The sequence below is a fragment of the Mustelus asterias genome, chromosome 5 (genome assembly GCF_964213995.1).
Source record: "Mustelus asterias chromosome 5, sMusAst1.hap1.1, whole genome shotgun sequence".
In the NCBI taxonomy this organism is placed as follows: Eukaryota; Metazoa; Chordata; class Chondrichthyes; order Carcharhiniformes; family Triakidae; genus Mustelus; species Mustelus asterias.
This window is the reverse complement of record NC_135805.1, coordinates 121,939,408-121,960,786: the sequence shown is the minus strand read 5'-3', so window position 1 is coordinate 121,960,786 and position 21,379 is coordinate 121,939,408. Positions and strand designations below refer to the sequence as shown.

Here is a 21,379-nt window from a genome sequence, read left to right as displayed (position 1 = left end):
GTGATGACTACGCAGACCTCAGGGTTCAAAATACATAATTCAGGGAAATTGCATGTATAGGTAGATAGAAAGAAAATCTTTTGATCATGATTTCAGGACATCTAAAAGCACTTCACAGCCAATGAAGTACACAATAAAACTGTAGAAGAAGCTAATATTGGATTTCATAGCCATGGGAATAGAGTTAAAAAAGAGGGGTGATCAATTTGTATCAGGCAAAGATTAATTTATGGTTAGAATACTGCATACAGTTTGGGCATCCTGTAAAACATGAAAGCCACAGACAGCACAGCATAAATTGAGAAGGATAAAGTCAGACTACACTTAATGATAGGAAAGATACTGGATACTTGAGCAGAGGCGATTCAATGGAGATTTTAAAATCAGGAAGTGTTTTAATATAGTGATTCTCTATTGGGGAAGATGGTGTCTTGGGGTCATGAATTTAGCATGCGAGATGAAATTTCTTTGCTCAGAATTTCTGCAGCAACAACAGTGTAGTTCCAACTGAGACTATTGCAGCTTTTGTTTTTAAAATACATTTTTTTCTGGGTGTGGGCTGTGATGGCAAGGCCAGTATTTATTACTTATCCCCAGTTGCCCTGAGGTGGTGAACCATCTTCTTCGACTGCTGCACAATCCTTTTAAGAATGCCAATTGTTTTTAAAAATTGTTCTTTGTGGCGGTTCTACATAACCAAATGGTTTGCAAGATGGTTGCAAAGAGGGTGGTTAAAGTCAAAGTCAATCATTTGGACTGGAGTTGCATGCAGACCAGGCTGGGTAAAGTCTGTAGACAGTGATTCATTCTTTTGTTTTACTGACAACTCAATGGTCAACTTCTTATTTACTGACTATACGGTACCAACATTTCATTTTCAGATTTCAAAACCTGAAATCAAATTTTTAGAACTGCACGATGGCAGTTGAATACACGGAGCTGGATTAATAGTGTTGAATTTTAAAAATACCCTCAAGTCTGGCACAAAAGGAGGAGATGGTGATGTAGTGGTAACATTACTGAACTAGTAATCCAGAGGCCCAGGATTTGGGGCACCAGTTCAAATCCCACCATGGCAGCTAATCTAAGTAATGGTGAGTGTGAAACCATCAACCCACCTGCTAAATGTCTTTCAGTAAAGGAAATCTGGATCCCTACCTTGTCTGGTTTATCTGTGAGACTGAAGACCTAAGGCAACATGGCTGTCTCTTAATTTGTCTCTGAAATGGTCTAGCAAGCAACTCCAAGGGGGATTAGATAGATGAAAGAATAAACAGAGAAAAAAATAGTTTACTTCGGATGCAACTTCAAAGTTAGTCAGAAGGGTCTTCCTTTTTGACTCCATGCTGTTTATTGCTCTCTAGATAATTCAAATTTACACCTGAATTGAAGCCTAATGGCTTATCACCCTCGAATATAGTAACCACATTGGAACAGTAGTAGTAGACTGGAAACAGGCAAACATCCAGAGTTTGCTCGCAGATCACAGCTTCACAAGTGCTCAATTTCTCTCAGCACTCAGTAAATGCCATCTATGCATGTAGATATATTAATTTAATTAATTTTTGGGTGTTTTTACTTTTATTCAGGAATCTATTTGCAAATGGGCCAAATTTTGAAATTCAGCATCTTAATGCAGTTGATCAGAGGCATAGTTTCATTCCACAAGACTGCTTTTTCTCTACCTCTCCAAACATTGTTTCTACCTAACACATGAACTAGGAGGAGTAGGCCACTCGGCCCATCAAGCTTCGGCTCCACTATCCAATATCTAACTATCCAGCATTCCAAATACAAACAGAAACTTTGCTGGATAAGTTCACATCTGCAAATGTTCTTTACTCTTTTGATACTGGTCAATCCTGGTTCAGTGTCACATCTATACAGATAGTGGCCATTCTTTCATGCCTCTATTCTCTATTGTTTGCTCCTTAAATCCCTCAGAATAGGCAACAACGCCCCCTTCACGGTTATCCTCAACACGGGTGCCTCATAAGGCTGTGTGCTCAGCCACCTACTATACTCCGTATGCACCTATGACTGTGTGGCCAAATTCCCCTCCAACTCGATTTTCAAGTTTCCCGATGACACCACCATAGTGGGTCGGATCTCAAACAATGAGGCGGCATATGGGAAAGAGATAGAGAATCTGGTGAACTGATGCGATGACAATAATCTCTCCCTTAATGTCAACAAAATGAAGGAGATAGTCATCAACTTCAGGAAGCGTAGTGGAGGGCATGCCCTTGTCTACATCAATGGGGACAAAGTGGAAATGGTCGAGAGCTTCAAGTTTCTAGCTGTCCAGATCACCAATCTGTCCTGGTCCCTCCATGCCGAAGCTATAGTTCAGAAAGCCCACCAATGCCTCTACTGTCTCAGGAGGCTAAGGAAGTTTGGCATGTCCGCTTGACTCTCACCAACTTTTACAGATGCACCATAGAAAGCATTCTTCCTGGTTGTACCTTGGTACGGCTCCTGCTATGTCCAAGACCGCAAAAACTACAAACGGTCGTGAACGAAGCCTATTCTATCACGCAAACTAGCCTCCCATCCATTGACTCTGTCTACACTTCCCGTTGCCTCGGTAAAGCAGCCAGCATAATCAAGGCCCCCACGCACTCAGGACATACTCTCTTCCATCAATAAAAAGATACAAAAGTCTGAGGACACATACCACCCGACTGAAGAACAGCTTCTTTCCAGCAGACTTTTGAATGGAACTACCTCGTATTAAACAGTTCTTCCTCTACACCTTAGCTATAACTGTAACATTACATTCTGCACTCTCCTTTCCTTCCCTATGTACGGTACGCACAAGAAACAATACCTTTTACTGTTTGCTAATACATGTGACAATAACTCAAAAAAATCAATTTTGCTTCTTTCCCTTTTCCTCCAAAACTTAGTTTATTTTAAAAAGATACCTTTTTATTTGGTGTTCCAAGCCAAATATCTTCCTCATGTTGCGCTCTTCGGTCTACATTTCTCTTTTTATTGCTTTCCTTACTATGAGATCCAACATTCTCCTTTTTTATCGTGATCAATTTAGAATCCTTGTATTTTCCTAGAACAGATGGATTCTTATTTGTGGGGGGTTTTTTTGCTTTTCTTTTTGGTTCCTCATAATTTAGATATGATTCAAAAGTCATAGTTGGTTTATCAAACTCTTCATTTTCAAATTCAGATAGATCTTCAACTTGGCAGGCCTTAACACTCTTAGTCATACAGAGCACATCCTGCGATTTGTCTCGTCCAGAACTTTCTTTGTCCTTTGAAGACCATTTCTGCATCTTGCCAGATAATTTAGAATTTTCTGTTTCATCCATGGATTTTCTTTTATTCTTTTTACCATTTTCACCAGTTCCCTTTACGGAGAGAGGATTTTCCGGACTCATAATGGAGGATGTAGCACAGCTTTCCGGTGAAGACTCCTTCTCCTGTTGGTCTTCAATCAACTTTTTCATTTGACGGCCACTGGTAGACTTTTTGTCTGTTCCAGAAAAGTTATTTTGATCTTTATCTGAAGATTTTGATTTTTTATGTTTCTGAACCTTTCTAAGCAACAGTTGATCATGTAGAGATATGTCTTTTGATGTGCGAGTATATTTTTTGCTTTCCCTCCATGAAGCTTTGTGTTCACTGGCCTTTAACTTATTATTGAGCTTGGGAGGTCGCTGATTAGACACAACACCATCTGAGTTTTGTGGACTTCCTTCCTCATTTAAGAGTTTTGCAAACTTATTCACATCAGTCAATTGCGAAGTCTCTTCATGCCAGGACAGCACAGATTTGTCCAGATTTTGCTTTTTCCCAAAATGGCCATCGTCATTATTACTCCTCTTCTCATTTTGCTCACTGCTATTCCTAAAAAAAAAAAGACATTCCAATATAATTTAAAGGACTAACTGAAAAGAGAAAAACCAGAGCAACAGCTCTTCTGATAAGTACATCTCAAGGAAAAATAATTAAATCGATTCAGGAACTGGGTGGTGCAATGGGACACAAAGCGTTCATCTCTGAAATCGGAGTTGAATTAAATGTCCATTGTGCAAATACCAAATGAAAATAAGTTTGGGTCGGTTCAAACCAGTGTCTGGGAAAATTTTTTAAAAAGTGACAAAGATTAAATTCAGTTCTGAATTAGTATTAGTTAGGAAGAACATGGGGATAGTTGGTGTGGGAAACAAATTCGAACCAGTGCACAGGAGAGTTCTCTCTTGATCGGATTATACTATACTCACCGTGGCAGGGTTTTATGCCAGCACCAGATGCCAAAAGTAGATTTCCTTCAAATTTGCCTTTAACCTTTCTCACCTTAAGACTCATGGTTGGGTTACAACTCCCCAGACATTGCTACTCATCCAGGGCTGCACAGCTGAACATTCTTTGGGCATGAAGCATGCAGTTTGATTTTGGAAACTGTCACAATTGAACCAAATCCATCAACCCAGTACCCTGATGAGATGTACTTAATTATCCAGAGATCCCTGTATTATCAAAAGCAGGAAACCCAATGATTATTTTCACTCCCTCGCCTAGGGATGTCGAAGCCAATTATACATCCCCATCTAATATTGTGTCAATTTAATTCTAAATTATAGCAGATTTCTGTCGCTCAGCCAATATTTCAACATGCTGTGTGAGGTTCACAGGGACACATTTTAGCTATTACATGGAAAACAAAATCCTTGAAAACATTTGTTCCAATTTTTTTGAGGAAGATGAAACTGATACAAGTTACACTGGGGGGAAATAAACACTTTTCCCATTTCAAGTGCTCCAAGGTCAAATAACAGTTACAGGCAGAGAAACATTCCATAAACTCTGATTCAACAATGTGCCTACAAGCCCAACCCTAGAATAACTCCTACTGCACAAGAATGACTTTTACCATGGCCCAGCCTGAATAAGACCACTAATTCCGTCCCAAAATGGTACACAGCTTTACACTATACTGCCATTCACATTTGGGAAGTGACTTATAATTTTGTACACCTCTATCAAGTCATCCCTCAGCCTTCTTTGTTCCGAGGAAAATAACCCCAACTATCCAATCTCTCCTCATCGCTATACTTCTCTAGCCCTGGTAACATTCTTTTAAACCTCCTCTGCACTCTCTCCAGAGCAATTACGTCCTTCCAGTAGTATGGTGATCAAAACCGCATACAATATTCCAGTTGTGGCCTCACCATAAATTGTTAACATGTAACACAAGCAGCAAGGGTCCCAACACCAAACCCTGTAGTACATCACTTAAAACAACTTACCATTCGTAAGGGCATCCATGGGCCATTACCCTTTGCTTTACTAAACCAACTTTTGATCCAGTTGGCCACATTACCCTGTATCCCACGGGCTTTTACCTTTTTTGACTAATTTGCCATGTGGGGCCTTGTCAAATGCCTTGCTAAAATCTTCAAGTTTCCACAGTACATATCTTTCCATGTGATATTTTCATAATCACTTTATGACCACTTGCGATTTTGTAATTCCATAGATTCCCTACAGTGCAGAAGGAGACCACTTGGCCCATCAAGTTTGCACCGACTCTCCAAAAGAGCATTTTACCCAGGACCCCCCACCCCTCCCTATCCCCATAACTCCACTCATTTACCATGGCTAATCCACTTAACCTGTACATTATTGGACTCATTTGGTAGAAGCAGCCAATCTGGTGACACAACACACAGGAATAGAATTTGCACCTCAATTTCAAACTCCTCCCAGAAGCTGTATATGAGAGAATACCTGGAGGTTTCCTCAGGAATTAATTTTTTCCACCGGCACACCAACTCTTTGGCAAGGTCACCAACAACTTCATTTTTCCTGAATCCATTTACTGTTTTACCTATTCCAGTTTCCTACAACAACAGCAAAAAAAAAGTCATTCGGACAAACTTGAAAATCTTCAGTGAGAATGAGTAAACTGTTTCTTTGGGATTCAATAATTTTACAACATGTAAATTGTGGCCAAGTATTAGAATCATGTTCTCAGTCAGACATTTCTGTGTTGACATTCCCTTCCGATCATGTTTCACTTTACTGTTTAATGCAATTTTATGGTAGGTCACAGACAACTGTCAGATTACAGAAAATCTTCAGGCTTTTTTTGAAGTTTCGAAAGTAGTTTTCGCAGAGATGAGCAAAAGAGAATGCTTCCCGTGAAGGGGAGTTCCAGGTCGTTTTGAAAGTGTAGGAGGAAACGTGAAATATTTGCATGTGAATACTGAGATAAACACCTCAGACTGTACATAGCCTCGGTATCAAGGATATCCATGACAGGTGACAGAAAAGGCTAGTCTGTGGGGCAACATGGTCCAAAATAAGCAGGGAGGTGGCCATTTTACTCCATCACATCTGTGTAAAAGTAATTCAATAGTAAAACCAGTCACTCGTTCCCTAAAGACCTTTACATCCCATTATTTTATTGCCATTGGAGTATAGAAGAATGAGTGGTGATCTCATTGAAACATACAAGATCCTCAGGTGACTTGATAGTCACCAAGTGACTAACGGGGTGGCACGGTGGTGCAGTGGCTAGCACTGCTGCCTCACAGCGCCAAGGACCTGTGTTTGATTTCTGGCTTAGGTCGTCATTTGAGCAGAATCTGCACATTCTCCCCATGGGTTTCCTCCAGGTTTCCTTCCACAGTCTGAAAGACATACTCATTTGGTGCACTGGCCATGCTACCCGAATAGGCGCCAGAGTGTGGCAACTCGGGGATTGTCACAGTAACTTCATTGGAGTGTTAATGTAAGCCTACTTGTGTCAGTAATAAATAAACTTAAAGGGTGAATACTGAAAGAATGTTTCCATCTGTGTGTGTGTGTGTGTCAGGATGAGGGGTGGGGGAGAAGGAGGAGGGGTTCAGTCTAGAACCAGGGGATATAGTTTAAAAATAACAGGCTTCCATTTTAAGATGGATCACAATATGGTCGAATTTCTGATACAAATGGAAGAGGAGAAAGTAGGGTCCCATACCATTGTCCTCTGTTTGAACAGAGGGAAGTACGATAGGATGAGGGCTGAATTGGCTAAGGTGGACTGGGAGAGCAGACTGGTAGGTAGGATAGCTGAGGAACAGTGGAGGATTTTTAAGGAGATCCTTTTCAGTACTCAGCAACAATATATTCCGGTGATAAAGAAGGACTGTAAGAAAAGGGATAACCAGCCGTGGATAACGAAGGAAATTAAGGAGAGTATTAAATTAAAGACCGATGCGTACAGAGTGGCCAAAAATAGTGGAGAATCGGAAGATTGGGAAAACTTTAAGAAACAACAAAGAACAACTAAGAAAGCGATAAAGAAAGGAAAGATAGGTTATGAAGCTAGGCTAGCTCTAAATATAAAAAATGATAGTAAAAGTTTTTACAAATATATAAAAAGGAATAGAGTGGCAAGAGTGAATGTTGGACCCTTGGATGACGAGAGGGGGAATTTAATAGTGGGAAATGAGGAAATGGCTGAAACTTTAAATAAGTTTTTTGTGTCGGTCTTCATGGTGGAAGACACAAATAGTTTACTGAATATTAACGATAGAGTGTTGGTAGGAGGAGAGGTACTCGATACAATTAATGTTACCAGGGAGGCAGTGCTTGGTAGACTAACGGGTCTGAAAGTGGACAAGTCCCCGGGCCCGGATGGAATGTATCCCAGGGTACTGAAAGAAATGTCAGAGGTAATAGCGGATGCGTTAGTGGTTATTTATCAAAATTCGTTGGATTCTGGGGTAGTGCCAGCGGATTGGAAAACGGCTAATGTTACGCCGCTGTTTAAAAAAGGAAATAGACAAAAGGCGGGTAACTACAGGCCGGTTAGCTTAACGTCTGTAGTTGGGAAAATGCTGGAATCCATCATTAAAGAAGAAATAGCAGGCCATCTGGATAAGAATGGTTCGATTAAGCAGATGCAGCATGGATTCATGAGGGGAAAGTCGTGCTTGACGAACTTGTTGGATTTTTATGAAGATGTGACTAGTGTGGTTGACGGAGGGGAACCGGTGGATGCGGTGTTTTTGGATTTCCAAAAGGCGTTTGATAAGGTGCCTCACAAAAGGTTGCTGAAGATGATTGGGTCACACGGAGTTGGGGGTAGGGTGTTAGCTATCCGACAGGAAGCAGAGAGTCGGAATAAATGAGTGCTTTTCTGGTTGGCGGATGGTAACTAGTGGCGTGCCGCAGGGATCGGTACTGGGGCCTCAACTATTTACCATTTATATAGACGATCTGGAGGAGGGGACTGAGTGTAGGGTAACAAAGTTTGCAGACAACACAAAGATAAGTGGAAAAGTGAATTGTGTGGAGGGCGTAGAAGGTCTGCAGAGAGATTTGGACAGGCTGAGTGAGTGGGCGAGGATCTGGCAGATGGAGTATAACGTTAACAAATGTGAGGTTATTCACTTTGGAAGAAATAATAGCAAATTGGATTATCTAAATGGAAAGAAATTACAACATGCTGCTGTGCAGAGGGACCTGGGGGTCCTTGTGCATGAGACGCAAAAACCCAGTCTGCAGGTGCAACAGGTGATCAAGAAGGCAAATGGGATGTTGGCCTATATCGCAAGGGGGATAGAATATAAAAGCAGCGATGTCTTGCTGCATCTGGACAGGGCATTGGTGAGGCCGCAGCTGGAATACTGTGTGCAGTATTGGTCCCCTTATTTGCAGAAGGATATATTGGCCTTGGAGGGAGTGCAGAGAAGGTTCACCAGGTTAATACCAGAGATGAGGGGTGTTGATTATGAGGAGAGACTGAGCAGATTGGGTTTGTATTTGTTGGAATTTAGAAGGCTGAGGGGGGATCTTATAGAGACCTATAAGATAATGAAGGGGCTGGATAGGGTAGAGATGGAGAGAATCTTTCCAGTTAGAAAGGAAACTAGAACTAGAGGGCACAGTCACAAAATAAAGGGGGGTCAGTTTAGGACAGAGTTGAGGAGGAACTTCTTCTCTCAGAGGGTGGTGAATCTCTGGAATTCTCTGCCCACTGAAGTGGTGGAGGCTACCTCGTTGAATATGTTTAAATCACGGATAGATGGATTCCTGATCGGTAAGGGAATTAGGGGTTATGGGGATCAGGCGGGTAAGTGGAACTGATCCACTTCAGATCAGCCATGATCTTATTGAATGGCGGGGCAGGCTCGAGGGGCTAGATGGCCTACTCCTGCTTCTATTTCTTATGTTCTTATTATGATGGACACGAGTAGAATTCCTTTTATTTCAGGGTTGTCAACATGTAGAATTCTCTTCCCCAAAGACCAGTGGTGGCTGGGTCATTGAATTTATTCAAGACAGAGTTAAGGCAGATTTGTGATGGACAGGAGAGACTCAAGGATCATGGCAGGCAGGCAAATGGAGGCGAGACCACTACCAGATCAGCCATGATCTTGCTGAATGGTGCGGCAGGCTCAATGGCCTACTCCTGCTCCAAAGTCCTGTATGCCAATGTTTCAAATAGATATGCAATTTTAAAGAGATACAATGGCATGCATGCCCTATCCATTCCCTGTGGCAAAACATTCCACATTTGTTCTGCAAGGAAGTTAATCCTAAACTATCTTTTCACCAAGTGATTTTAAATTATCACTGTGATTCCTTAGAAGTCATCATGGAGTGGGCGGAGGATGGTAACAGATTTTTTGGGGGTATTTGAGGAGTATACTGCATAAGCCACGGATCGAAGATCACGTCTGTTGTGGCTCTCAAAAGTTACACAATGACTAGCAGTTTCTAGGCCACTGGGGGGAGGATTCTTGCAAAGATTTTCCCTATGCTGACAGCAGGGAGACTCCTCTGTAGTTACTGCAAATCTGTCTGGTCTCCCTTCGTGGACATGTACTCCTCTTCACGGATGAGAGATATGAGCTTCTGCAGCTACGCCAGGAGTGTATCCCCACCACAGACCCTATCTCAATGAAGACTGGGATCAAACAAGATTGTGTCATTGCACCAACTCTCTTCTCCAGTTTCTTTGCTCCAATACTGCACTTCACCTGTTCTTCCTCGAGATTTATTTTTAGTTTTCCCTTGTATCTCGGGTACTTTATATCCTTAACCCTTACTGTGAAAAGTGATACTAAAGCCTGAATGTTCACTGAGTCTGATGGATTCTGTGCCTTAGTCAAAATGACACTGAAGCCTGAATCCAGACATCCTGTTCCCAAAACTGGGCACCCACCATTTTTGCAGAGGCGGGGGGACACAGGACATATTTCATACAAGACTGATTCATGGAGGTAACAGGACATTTAAAAGTCAAACAGTAGCAATTTTGGTCATTAGAAACATGACTCATGGGCTTCAGGCATTTGAGAAAATTGTCTGAACCTACCAGAGTTCTTTAGAGAGGTCAGGTACCCTTTTGGGATTGTTAAAAGTAGACATGAACGTGTGCAAAAAGTGCATAGGCTCTTTGGAACTGTCAAGTAATTTAAATATCCTGCCCTTTAAATTTTGAACCAATATAGCCAGCTTGCAGTTGAAAACAAAATAAAACTGGTACTTGCAATTTCACTAGATTTATTGACATAAGCCCGAGTACCATTATTTCTGCTCAACTGCTTTCACAACCTACAATTATTACAGTGCAGGCTCCTCACAAGAAGGTGAAGCTGAATTTGATTTGCTTTGCTGGAGGAAAAGCAGGTTTGCCCAAGAGCCAATGATGGAGATTTTTTGGGGAGGAGGGGGGTGGGTAGGGGGGGTGTGTGCTGCAAGTTCATAGTTGGATTGCCAGCTCCAAATGGTTACAAAGAGATTAGTCTGGTTTTGGTATTGACCAGAATTAGCAGTGAGTTGCACACTTGTGCATGCTGTTTGATTACTGCAACCTTTTCACATTTCCAGTATTGTCAGTCAACCCAAATGAAACCAGAAAGTGCCAGGGTGAGATGTAGTTTGAAACGAAGGAGACCATGTAAGGCTGAAAGCAGTAGGATGCCTTCTCCCAGTCTTGTGAATCAAGATATATCCCCCATCACCAGTTTATTGTATTTTTTAAAAAATCAAGCTGAAAAGCCACGCTTAACAGAAAATGATTCCTCCTTTAAATTGAATGCATAAAAGTCGGAATAGAAAAGTTATATCGCAATTAATTATAGTTAGATGCTCTTTTCCCACCACATTATCTTCCAGCAAATAAGGTGGTCTTGAGGTATCCCTTTACTCATTTAATACATATGGAAATCATTACAGCCATGAGATTCAATACAGATTCAAAACTGGTAGCAACCTGCCAAAGTTGGCTCACCAGTTAGATAGTAGGAACTCATAACCATAGGTAACATTTGAGATCATGGCTTCGTAAGATGTAGGCATGCATTTTTCTCGTGCATGAATCATTGACATGCAACATTGCTTCTGACAAAAAGGGTGAAAAGGAACCATGTGCGCCAACAATACCAGCAAAGAAACCTAGTTGGGATGACTGCTGGTCAACGTAGTGAGAAGTACAAAGATCTGAAAGTTGTGGTATTTCAAGGTCTCTTCTTCCCCCTCACAAGAAGGTGAAGCTGAATTTGATTTGCTTTGCTGGGGGAAAAGCAGGTTTGCCCAAGAGCCAATGATGGAGCTTTTTTATTTTATGGACAACATGGTCAGAACCTGAAGAATAGATCGCTGGCAACAAACAAAGACATGGACTGAAACCTGCATGTAGCTACAGTAAAACAAACTCAAGTTTATGCCATAATCTCTCAAGGTAAAACAAATCTCTGCCCACTCTACAAGCTTTCAATTATTTTTCATGCACAAGGTTAAAAGTTCAAGCAGATTTGAAAGTGCCACTATTTTCTAATCAGTTGGTATTTGGCTCCATTATTCAAATGTGAAGCTTTTGTTCTGATGTTTTCTGTTCACATGATTTTAAGTCTGGCACACACTCAAATACTTTTACTATTCTAAATATAGACATAGTATCTTGCTGGTCTGTAATGATGCACGCAGAGAAATCATCAAGGACTCAGAAGAAAAGCACACGAAGAATTAAATGAGACAAACTCCCTGGGGAGCTGGTTGAAAGCAAATAGCTTTCACTAATTGAAATGCAAATTGGACAGATTTCTTTTAGAAATTAAAATTATGAAAAGCAGTAGGTGGGTCATTTGGGATGTCACATGCGAGTGTAGCATACTTGGGAGGAGCAGCTGACTTTTGACCCAAGGATAGAATTTAACAATTTCAATAGGGCAAGTGTGAGTCTTTATCCAGGATCAAGGGCTCTTGAGGGCAGAGGTTCTGCCTTCCGTGAGCTGCTGGCCTCTCTTCATTGCTCAGTAGCGCCAACAGGTGGTGGCTGCTGCTGGGAATGCACCCACACAAGGTCCAGGATTGCCAATGAACTCAAGTCACAAGTTGTATGATAGAGCAAGAGGGGATTGCGAGGTGGCTAGATGTTTTACAGCAAGGGAAGGCGAGTGTGTCTCAGTGAACACCGCCCCCCCCCCGCCTCCATTCGCTTCTTACACATGTATTGAAAATCTTTGCATGAGGGACACCTTGCACCCACCTGACTCCCAGAAGCCCACAAGCAACTCTAACAGGATTTGCAGAGTTTGTACTTTTCATGTTTCCTGTGATGCGAACCCCACACCCGCTGCTAGGGGAATGCCAGCACCGGTGGGATGAGATCCTTGCCCACTTAAAGGCCTCAACTGGTGGTAGAGTGGGAAAGTTGTAACTTATTATACATTGTTCCAAGTTAAAAAAGAAAGTGGTGACCAATGGTAAATAATAGGAGCAACCAGATTGCCGAGTTTAAATTAAATAATTTCTCAGTGAATGGAACTGCTTTTTGATTGCCTTGCTTTTAGTCATTAGTAGACTTCAAATCATCTTTTTGTTTTATGGTAATGCAATGCTTTTACCATCGTTATTTTTCCAATCTGCCTGTTAGCAGAATAAGTTTAGTGTTAAGTAATTTATAGCTAGTGTGCTGGGTTAACTGTGGTTAACCCAGTTGTCCAGGTGGCTTAGTGTGTCATTCAGGATAACTCCAACATTGCCCGGTCTAATCTCCATTCCAGCTGAGTTAGACTTGGGGCTTGCCTCCTTGCCTTGTCCTGCAGTAAAACCATGACATGAGTTGCGGTGCAGAAACCCTCAAATAATAATTGTGGATGCTACCTAGAGAAGAGAAGATAGATAGTGTACCATAGTTTCTTTTATACTGTGTAAATAGACATTCTTGGATGTTTGGCTCAGTTTTGCAAAGAAAATTGTTTTGTGAACTAATTCACCACTGACGATTCCAAAGATTTTTTGAAGTTTTGCTATGGCTGTTCTAATGCTCATTCCTCTCGAATTCAGTTGACCTGTAATTAAACATATCCTGCAAGGTGATGCTTTACAGCAAACATTACCATCTGCCATTGTTTGTGGTATCTTTAGAAGTAAAGTTGCTTTGGATGAGTTCTGTCACAGTATTTCTAAAAATGTTCTTACTCTCAGGAGCTAGTGCAGGCCTATAACTTACCAAGTGTTTTGCACAAACAACTGAAAACTATTTTGCAAGGAAATGAGAAACTTAAGTGACTCATCAGAGGTTTACACACAGGAAATATTATCTCTAACATATTTGCACAAATTGCTGAATAGAACAGAACACAATGTAAATTGAGAAAATGTTTTATACAGATATTGTATCTTACCACCAGAATATCCACTGTGATATGCAACTCTTGCAATTGCTTCAACAATTTCAGAACCTAGAAGAGATCCACAAATTGATGCTTTAGAAGGAACTCGAGGGAGGTATTATCTTGGTATTAACTCAAGGGATCTGAATGGATGTTAAAGAGGAAAAACAATTTGCAGCAAATCATAATCCTTAAACTAACCTGGCATTTATTTTTACAAGTACAACACAAAAGCATGGTTTCTGACAGTGTTTAAAAACATGTTAACTGGAATAGTAATATTTAATAAAATTAAACTTTAAAACTCAATAATGTTATCGGCAAAAGTATGATGTATGGCAAATGACTCCCTGTTCTTTTGGAATCATGGAATGGCTGAGTTTGCAATGAGCTCAGTGCCTATCTATGGGAACGCTGGATTGGCCTACTCCTTTTACCGTAGACTATAAATGAGCAACTTAAAAACGATAGCAGTTACACAGGCAGCAAAAAATAGCATGACCTCGCCAGGGCTGGCCTCAATTCTGATCTTTTGCAAAAGTTCCCAACAAATGCTGCTGAAATGAAAATCCCAAAGTTCACAGCAACAAAGCATCAAGGACACCAGATAAATCAGGATACATTCCATTTACCAAGAATTGTTCTAAATGTACTATACTGAATCATTGACAGCAGTCACTCTGGAATCTGCCTGATGAAAACTCGAACATCAGATGGATTAGCAGAAGATGGTGGCGGACATGCTCAGAAGAACAGGACTGTCAGAGAATTTTACAGCTATGATTTCAATATTCTCACTTTCACTTCCTTATTATGTGCATCTTCAATCTCATGTTCATCAAAGCTTTACAGTAAAGGGTTAATCTCAGATTTAGATCCACAAATCTTTGGATGGTGCATTTGTATTCTTCTGTGAAGATGTAAGGTGCATATAAAGTAGTTGCATAACTTGCTTCAGCATGCAAATTGTTAGATAACAGTACTTTGTATTTGCAGCACAGAATGGAGGAAACACCATCCCCATCCAACACATTCTTAATTAAGGCCATATCAAGTAGATACCAAGCAATTCACTAAAAAGGTGACAGTACAAATTTCCCATTCCCTGGCAGCCAGCTTGGCAGCAGCACTAACAGAATCCTTCATCTGCTTTTATGACTGTGGAATTAGTGAATGGAATAAGAGTGGACATGTTGGGAGGAAATGAAAAGAGGAGAAAAGGAAGTAAGAAATACTTGTGAAGGAAAGCAAGAACAGAAACAAGACTCAAAACCCCTGGCTAACAAACGTCAACTCATAAGATAAGCACAATTATTGTAATACTTGGTGTACAAATGACAATTTCATGTGATTTTGTGACTTTGAAATAAACTGGTAACAACAGAACCACACAGGAGGTTTGTTAAAATTAGATGAGGGGACATAAAATATTTAATTCCCAACTTCAGGACAGTGATGCCTCAGAGTTCAGTTATTTCATGTATTCTTATAATGCATTTTTAAAATATTAAAGACAAAGAGCAGATGAAAATATTCAGCCCCTTTTAACCTTTATAAAATTGAGAAGCATTTATAAATTAAGATATATAGTTTTTTCTGGATTAAAATGCTAATGTGTGTGGAACAAAAGATGCATACAACTTGCATTCTGGCTTCACCCAGCTGATAAGTTCACAGAATATTGGCTCTGCATTGTGAGTGAGGCTCATCAATGTCAAATTCATCTACTCTATGTGGAATGTGTACAACTGACAACAGCAAAAACTATGCACAGCTGTCAAGAGTTTGGAGCTATGAGCTACTAAACTAGAAGAGGAAAAATATGGAGCTGAGCAGGTTTTAGCGACATTACAACAGTAACTACATATTAAAAGCACTTAATTGGTTGTAAGGCACTTAGGGATATCCCAAGGTCATGAAGGGAGCTATATAAATAGTGTTTCTTTTTTGAGGAGTAAATCCAGCATGATTTGAAAATGTGCTCTTCAGTGCTTCTATTTCTTGTTTCAATTTAAGTCTGGTTGCAGATACACGGGATCATCTTTTTTCTTTACGGTGAACTTCAAGCATTATTGACATGGTCACTTAAGAACTAGATAAAAAAATTAGTGTGCAGTATTTTCTTCATTCCTGCATCTCCCTCACTCACTCCATTCCATCTTCAGTGAGGACGATTGGCTTCATACACAGATGCTTTAAGAGGCTTATCATAACAGGTGCATTAAGACAGCACTAGTCTTGTTAAGTTAGATTTCTCTTTCCTCAGCACAATTATTGGCTTTCCGTCTTTCTCCAACACGACACAAGTTCCTGTAGAATGTCTAATCCAGTCAAGAACAAGCATTCAAAAAGCATTTTAAACAAAGTACCAGAAACTGTCAATGTAGACAGTTCATCTGGGAGTTAACAAAACTATGCTTTTGATGAGGACAGATAAGGCACATTTTACAGTCTCCCCTCCCCCCAACTCCTCTGGCATTTGTTCCCTTCAGGAGCACACATTATTCCACCCCTCCCCTCCAGCCTCAATTAAGATCTTAATTCGCGACCACCCAAAGTAGCAGAAAACATTTCTCACTGAACGACCTTCACTATTTTCCTTCCCTAGCCTCTGCGCTAAGCAACTTGGGTGATTTCAACCTTCATCTCAATTCATTATGTATTCCCTCTTCCTTTCCCACCCACCCCCACAAACACTGCAACCAACCCCCTCACCTCCAGCCCACGTTGCCTCTCCTGTTTTAAGCTCTCCCTCCAAATAAACTCTCCATTCCACATCACAACCGCTTCCTTGACTTTGCCACCTCACATAGCCTCACGAATCCCTTCATCGGAATGGCAGATTGGGCCATCTCTGATCAGTTCATTGCATAACACTCCACCTTCCCCACAACCCCAAGCTACACCCTAAAGCTACTTTATCTGTTCCTGGAAAAACATCCTTGTATTTTTAAAATAGCAACGTCAACTTTGGCCCTCCATCTACCATGCCATTTCTGCAGCTACAAGTATGCTCAACCATACCAGAAGCTTCATCGTGGATGCCCAGTCCCTGTTAAACACATCACTCTCACCCACAAACCCTTCCACCTGGTATGGCCTTCATCTTCACTCCCTTAAGTCCAAGAGACACAGAGTTGAACAGATGTGGCAGAGAACAGATTTAGCCATTCACTGACAGATTTGGCTGGACTGCAGTGTTTCTGTTCCAGGATCATCCTGATGTCTCCTGCACCCTCTTGCTAAACAAGTGTGAGGAGCACATGAATTTCTATTGCTAACATCGAGACCATCCTATCAGATGCCTCTTTCTCTTCCCTCCCTTCCACTAGCCCACTACATCAAGTTTCCTTGATGATTGCTGTTAGGGCCCTCAGGCCAGATTTTCTATAGTTTCTGTACTATTTCTCCTCACTCCCTCCTTCCCCAAATGCATCTTGTCCATGAGACCGAGCTCCTGCACCTATGACCTAAGTCCCACTAAACAGCTGACCAACCAACTTCCATTCCTGGCTCCCATGTAAGCTGATATTGTTAATGGTTATCTATTTTCTCCTCTCCACTTCGATCTCACTTCCCTCCTTTAAAACATTCCTTAAATCCTACGTCTGAGCACATTTTGTTAATTGGATAACTGTTCTTTAATTTGTTCACAGGATGTGGACATTGCTGGTCAGGCCAGCATTTTTTGCCCATCCCAAATTGTCTTCAAAAAAAACTGGGTAGTGAGCCACTTTCTTGAGATGCTGCAGTCCATGTGGTGTAGGTACTCCCACAGTGCTCTTTGGAAGGGAGTCCCAGGATTTGACTCAGCAACAGCAAAGGAACAGCAATATTGTTCCAAGTCAGAATGGTATGTGGCTTGGAGGTGAACTTACAGGCGATAGTGATTTCATGTATTTTCTGTCCTTGTCCTTCTTGGTAGTGAAGGTCAAGGGTTTGGAAGGTGGTGTTGTCGGAGCCTTGGTGAGTTGCTACAGTGCATCTCTTGGATGGTACACACTGCTGCCACTATGCAGTACATCAGTGGTGCAGGAAATGAAAATTTAAGCTGATGGATGTAGTGCCAATCAAGCTGGTTGCTTTTTCCTGAATAGCACACAAGAAACAATACTTTTCACGTATACCAATACATGTGACAATAATAAATCAAATCTGTATCAAGTTTCATGAGTGTTTTTGGAGCTGCACTCATCCAGGAAAGTGGACAGTATTCTATCAGACTCTTGGCTTTTGCCTTGTAGACAGTGATCAGGCTTTGATATGATTTATTATCACATCTATTGGTATACAGTGAAAAGTATTGTTTCTTGCACGCTATACAGACAAAGCATACCATCCATTGAGAAGGAAAAGAGTGCAGAATGTACTGTTACAGTCATAGCTAGGGTGCAGAGAAAGATCAACTTTGTGTGAGGTAGGTCCATTCAAAAGTCTGATGGCAGCAGGGAAGAAACTGTTCTAGAATCAGTTTGTATGTGTTCTTAGACTTTTGTATCTTTTTCCTGACGGAAGCAGATGGAAGAGAGTATGTTCGGGATGCATGGGGCCCATAATTATGCTGGCTGCTTTTCCGAGGCAGCGGGAAGTGTAGACAGAGTCAATGGATGGGAGGTTGTTTTGCATTATTAGACTCGGCTTCATTCACGACCCTTTGTAGTTTCTTGCAGTCTTGGGCAGAGCAGGAACCATGCCAAACTGTGAAATGACAGGAAGAATGCTTTCGATGGTACATCTGTATAAGTTGATGAGAGTCGTAAGATGAGAACATGCAAAGTTTCCTTAGTCTTCTGAGAAAGTAGAGATGTTGGTGGGTTTTCTTAACTATAGTGTCGGCATGGGGGACCAGGACAGGTTGTTGGTGATCGGGACACCTAAAAACTTGAAGCTCTTGACCATTTCTACCTCGTCCGCATTGATGGGGCATGTTCTCCACTATGCTTCCTGAAGTCAATGACTCCTTCGTTTTGTTGACATTGAGGGAGAGATTATTGTTGTCACACCAGTTCACCAAATTCTCTCTCTCTTTCCTATACTCTGTCTCATCATTGTTTGAGATCCGACCCACTATGGTGGGAAATCAGGAGGGGAGATACATAGAAAATAGAAGGGGTAGGAGGCTATTCAGCCCTTTTGAGCCTGCTCTGCCATTCATTTTGATCATGGCTGATCATCAAATTCAATATCCTGATCCTGCCTTCCCCCATATCCTTGATCCCTTTAACCCCAAGAGCTATATCCAATTTCTTCTTGAAATCACAACTACTTTTTGTGGTAGTGAATTCCACAGATTCATCACTCTTTGGGTGAAGAAATTTCTCCTCACCTCAGTGAGGTTTACCCCTTATCCTCAAACTACGACCCCTAGTTCTGGACTCCACCACTATCAGGAACATTCTTTCTGAATCAACCTTGTCTAATCCTGTTAGAAGTTTCGAAGTGTCCAAAGATGTGCAGGTTAGGTTGATTGGCCATGATAAATTGCCCCTTCGTGTCCCGGGATGCGTAGGTTAGAGGGATTAGTGGGGCAAATATGTGGGGTTATGGCCTGGGTAGGATTGTTGTCGGTGCACATTCGATGGGCCAAAATGGCCTCCTTCTGCACTGTAGGGATTTTATGATTCTATAAGATCCCTTCTCACTCTTACCAACTGCACACAATACCCCAGGTGTGGCCTCACCAACACCCTGTGCAATTAAAGAAAAATATCCCTATTCTCAAATCTTCTTGCTCTGAAGTGTTAACACCCCAGGATGTTCAGCGTGAGGGATTCAGTGCTGGTAATGTCATTGAATGTCAAGAGGAAATGGGCAGAATTTCACTTGTTGAAGGTGGTCATTGTCTGCGTGTGGCATGAATGTTACTTGTCTCTTACCAGCTCAAACTTGAATGTTGTCCAGGCCTTTCTGCGCATGGGCACGGACTGCAAAGGATGCTGAACATTGGTTTCATGGTCATGAAACCATTGTTGATTGTCAGAAAAACCCATCTGGTTCATTCATGTTCTTTAGGGAAGGAAATCTGCTGTCCTTACTTGGTCTGGCCTACATGTGACTCCAGAGCGACAGCAATGTGGTTGACTCAACTGCTCCCAGGCAACTAGGGATGAGCAATAAATGCCGGCCAGCCAGCAACGCCCATGTCCAGCAGATGAATTAAAAAGTATATATATTTACTCTGTCATTAAGAGTACATACCCATTATCCTTACACTGTCTCGGATCTCCAAACTAACTCCCTATCCAAACCAGCAGGTTGCCTCCAGTCTCTAGTGCTTTCACCACTCGTTAACAGTCTCTTAATACGAAATCTTGTCAAATGTCATCTGCAAGTCAATTTTATCTAACATTGATGGACACTGCCCTACTTGTCACATTAGTTCCCTCTTCAAAAACTAATGGCGGTATAATTTCATACTTTCTCTCTCCTACCCTCCTTAAAATGTTAAGAGTGAAATTGACCATTTTCCAATCGAAGACGACAATCCCTGAATTATGAGATTTCCTCTAATATCCTGGGGTGGTGTTTTAGTGGCCACAAGTACACAGGGCACCATCAACGGATCTCCCCATGGGCTTCGTGGAGCGAGAGTTTCCTCATTGAGAGAAGAGGAACAGGAGTTTAAAATGCATGCTCATAGCCTGGTCTAAGGTATTGTAGATCCACGGCACTGGCTTGAGTTATTGTAAGCCACAAACTGAGTCCTTTCCTTTACTTCAGGAAAGCACCGTTGTACTGGCCTTGGTGAGGTTATTATAGATGAAACGCTAGATATTTCTCCAGCACTATTTTTTCTAGGACTGTAACCATGATAACACTTCTAAACAAAAGTACTTAATTGGCTGTGAAGCACTTTGGGATATCCTGTTGTTGAATGAAATGTGCTATGTAAATGTATGGATCGAGTAGGTTCCTTCTCTAGATTTATGTTTTAGTTGTCCTCATTTCTCTGGTATTTAATCCAGATTCCTTATTGTGAAAACTGATACGACGGCCTGAATTTTCACTGAGTCTCGGCGAGGACGGGCTCTGCGCCTTAGTCAAAATGTCACTAAAGGCCCAAACCTGGAAGTCCTGCCCCGAAAATCTACCATTTTCACTAGGAGGAGGAACAGGGGCAGGACATAGTGCACACATCTGAATTTCATGGAGGCAGCAGCATGTTTAAAAGTGCAGTTGCCTTCAACAGAAGGTATTTGACAAGGTGCCACATCCAAAGTTATTGTTTAAATTAAAAGCTCATGGTGTAGGGGGTAACACATTGGCATGAATTGAAGATTGGTTAGAATCAGTGCTGAGTCGCAACTTTTTACAGTTTATATAAATGACTTGGATGAAGGGACTGAAGAGTGGTTGCTAACTTTGCTGAGGACACAAAGAAAGGTAGGAAAGTAAACTGTGAAGTGGAGTCTACAAAGTGACATAGGTTAAGTGAGTAGACAAAACTCAGGCAAATGGATTATAATGTGGGCAAATGCGAAATTGTCCATTTTGGCAGGAAGAATAAAAAAAGCTTATTATCTAACTGGTGAGAGATTGCAAAGCTCTGAGTGCACAGGGATCTGGGTGTCCTCGTGCATGAATTACAAAAGGCTAGTACAGGTACAGCAAGTAATTAGGAAAACTAATAGAAAGTTATCATGTATTTTGAGGGGAATTGATTACAAATATAGGGAGGTTATGCTTCAGTTATACAGGGATTTGTTGAGACCACATTTGGAGGATTATGTATAGTACTGGTC

The 21,379-nt window shown here is 41.3% G+C and overlaps 1 protein-coding gene across 1 annotated transcript in view; it reads right to left on the bottom strand.

The window, feature by feature from the left end:
* The window catches only part of eloal (elongin A, like), a 65,069-nt gene extending 45,517 nt beyond the window's left edge, over nt 1-19,552 (bottom strand). The window contains 4 exon segments of the mRNA XM_078213589.1: nt 2,928-3,867; nt 5,752-5,864; nt 13,650-13,730; nt 19,514-19,552. Coding sequence (XP_078069715.1) covers nt 2,928-3,867; nt 5,752-5,864; nt 13,650-13,730; nt 19,514-19,552 — 1,173 coding nt within the window.
* Between the last annotated feature and the right edge of the window lie 1,827 nt (nt 19,553-21,379).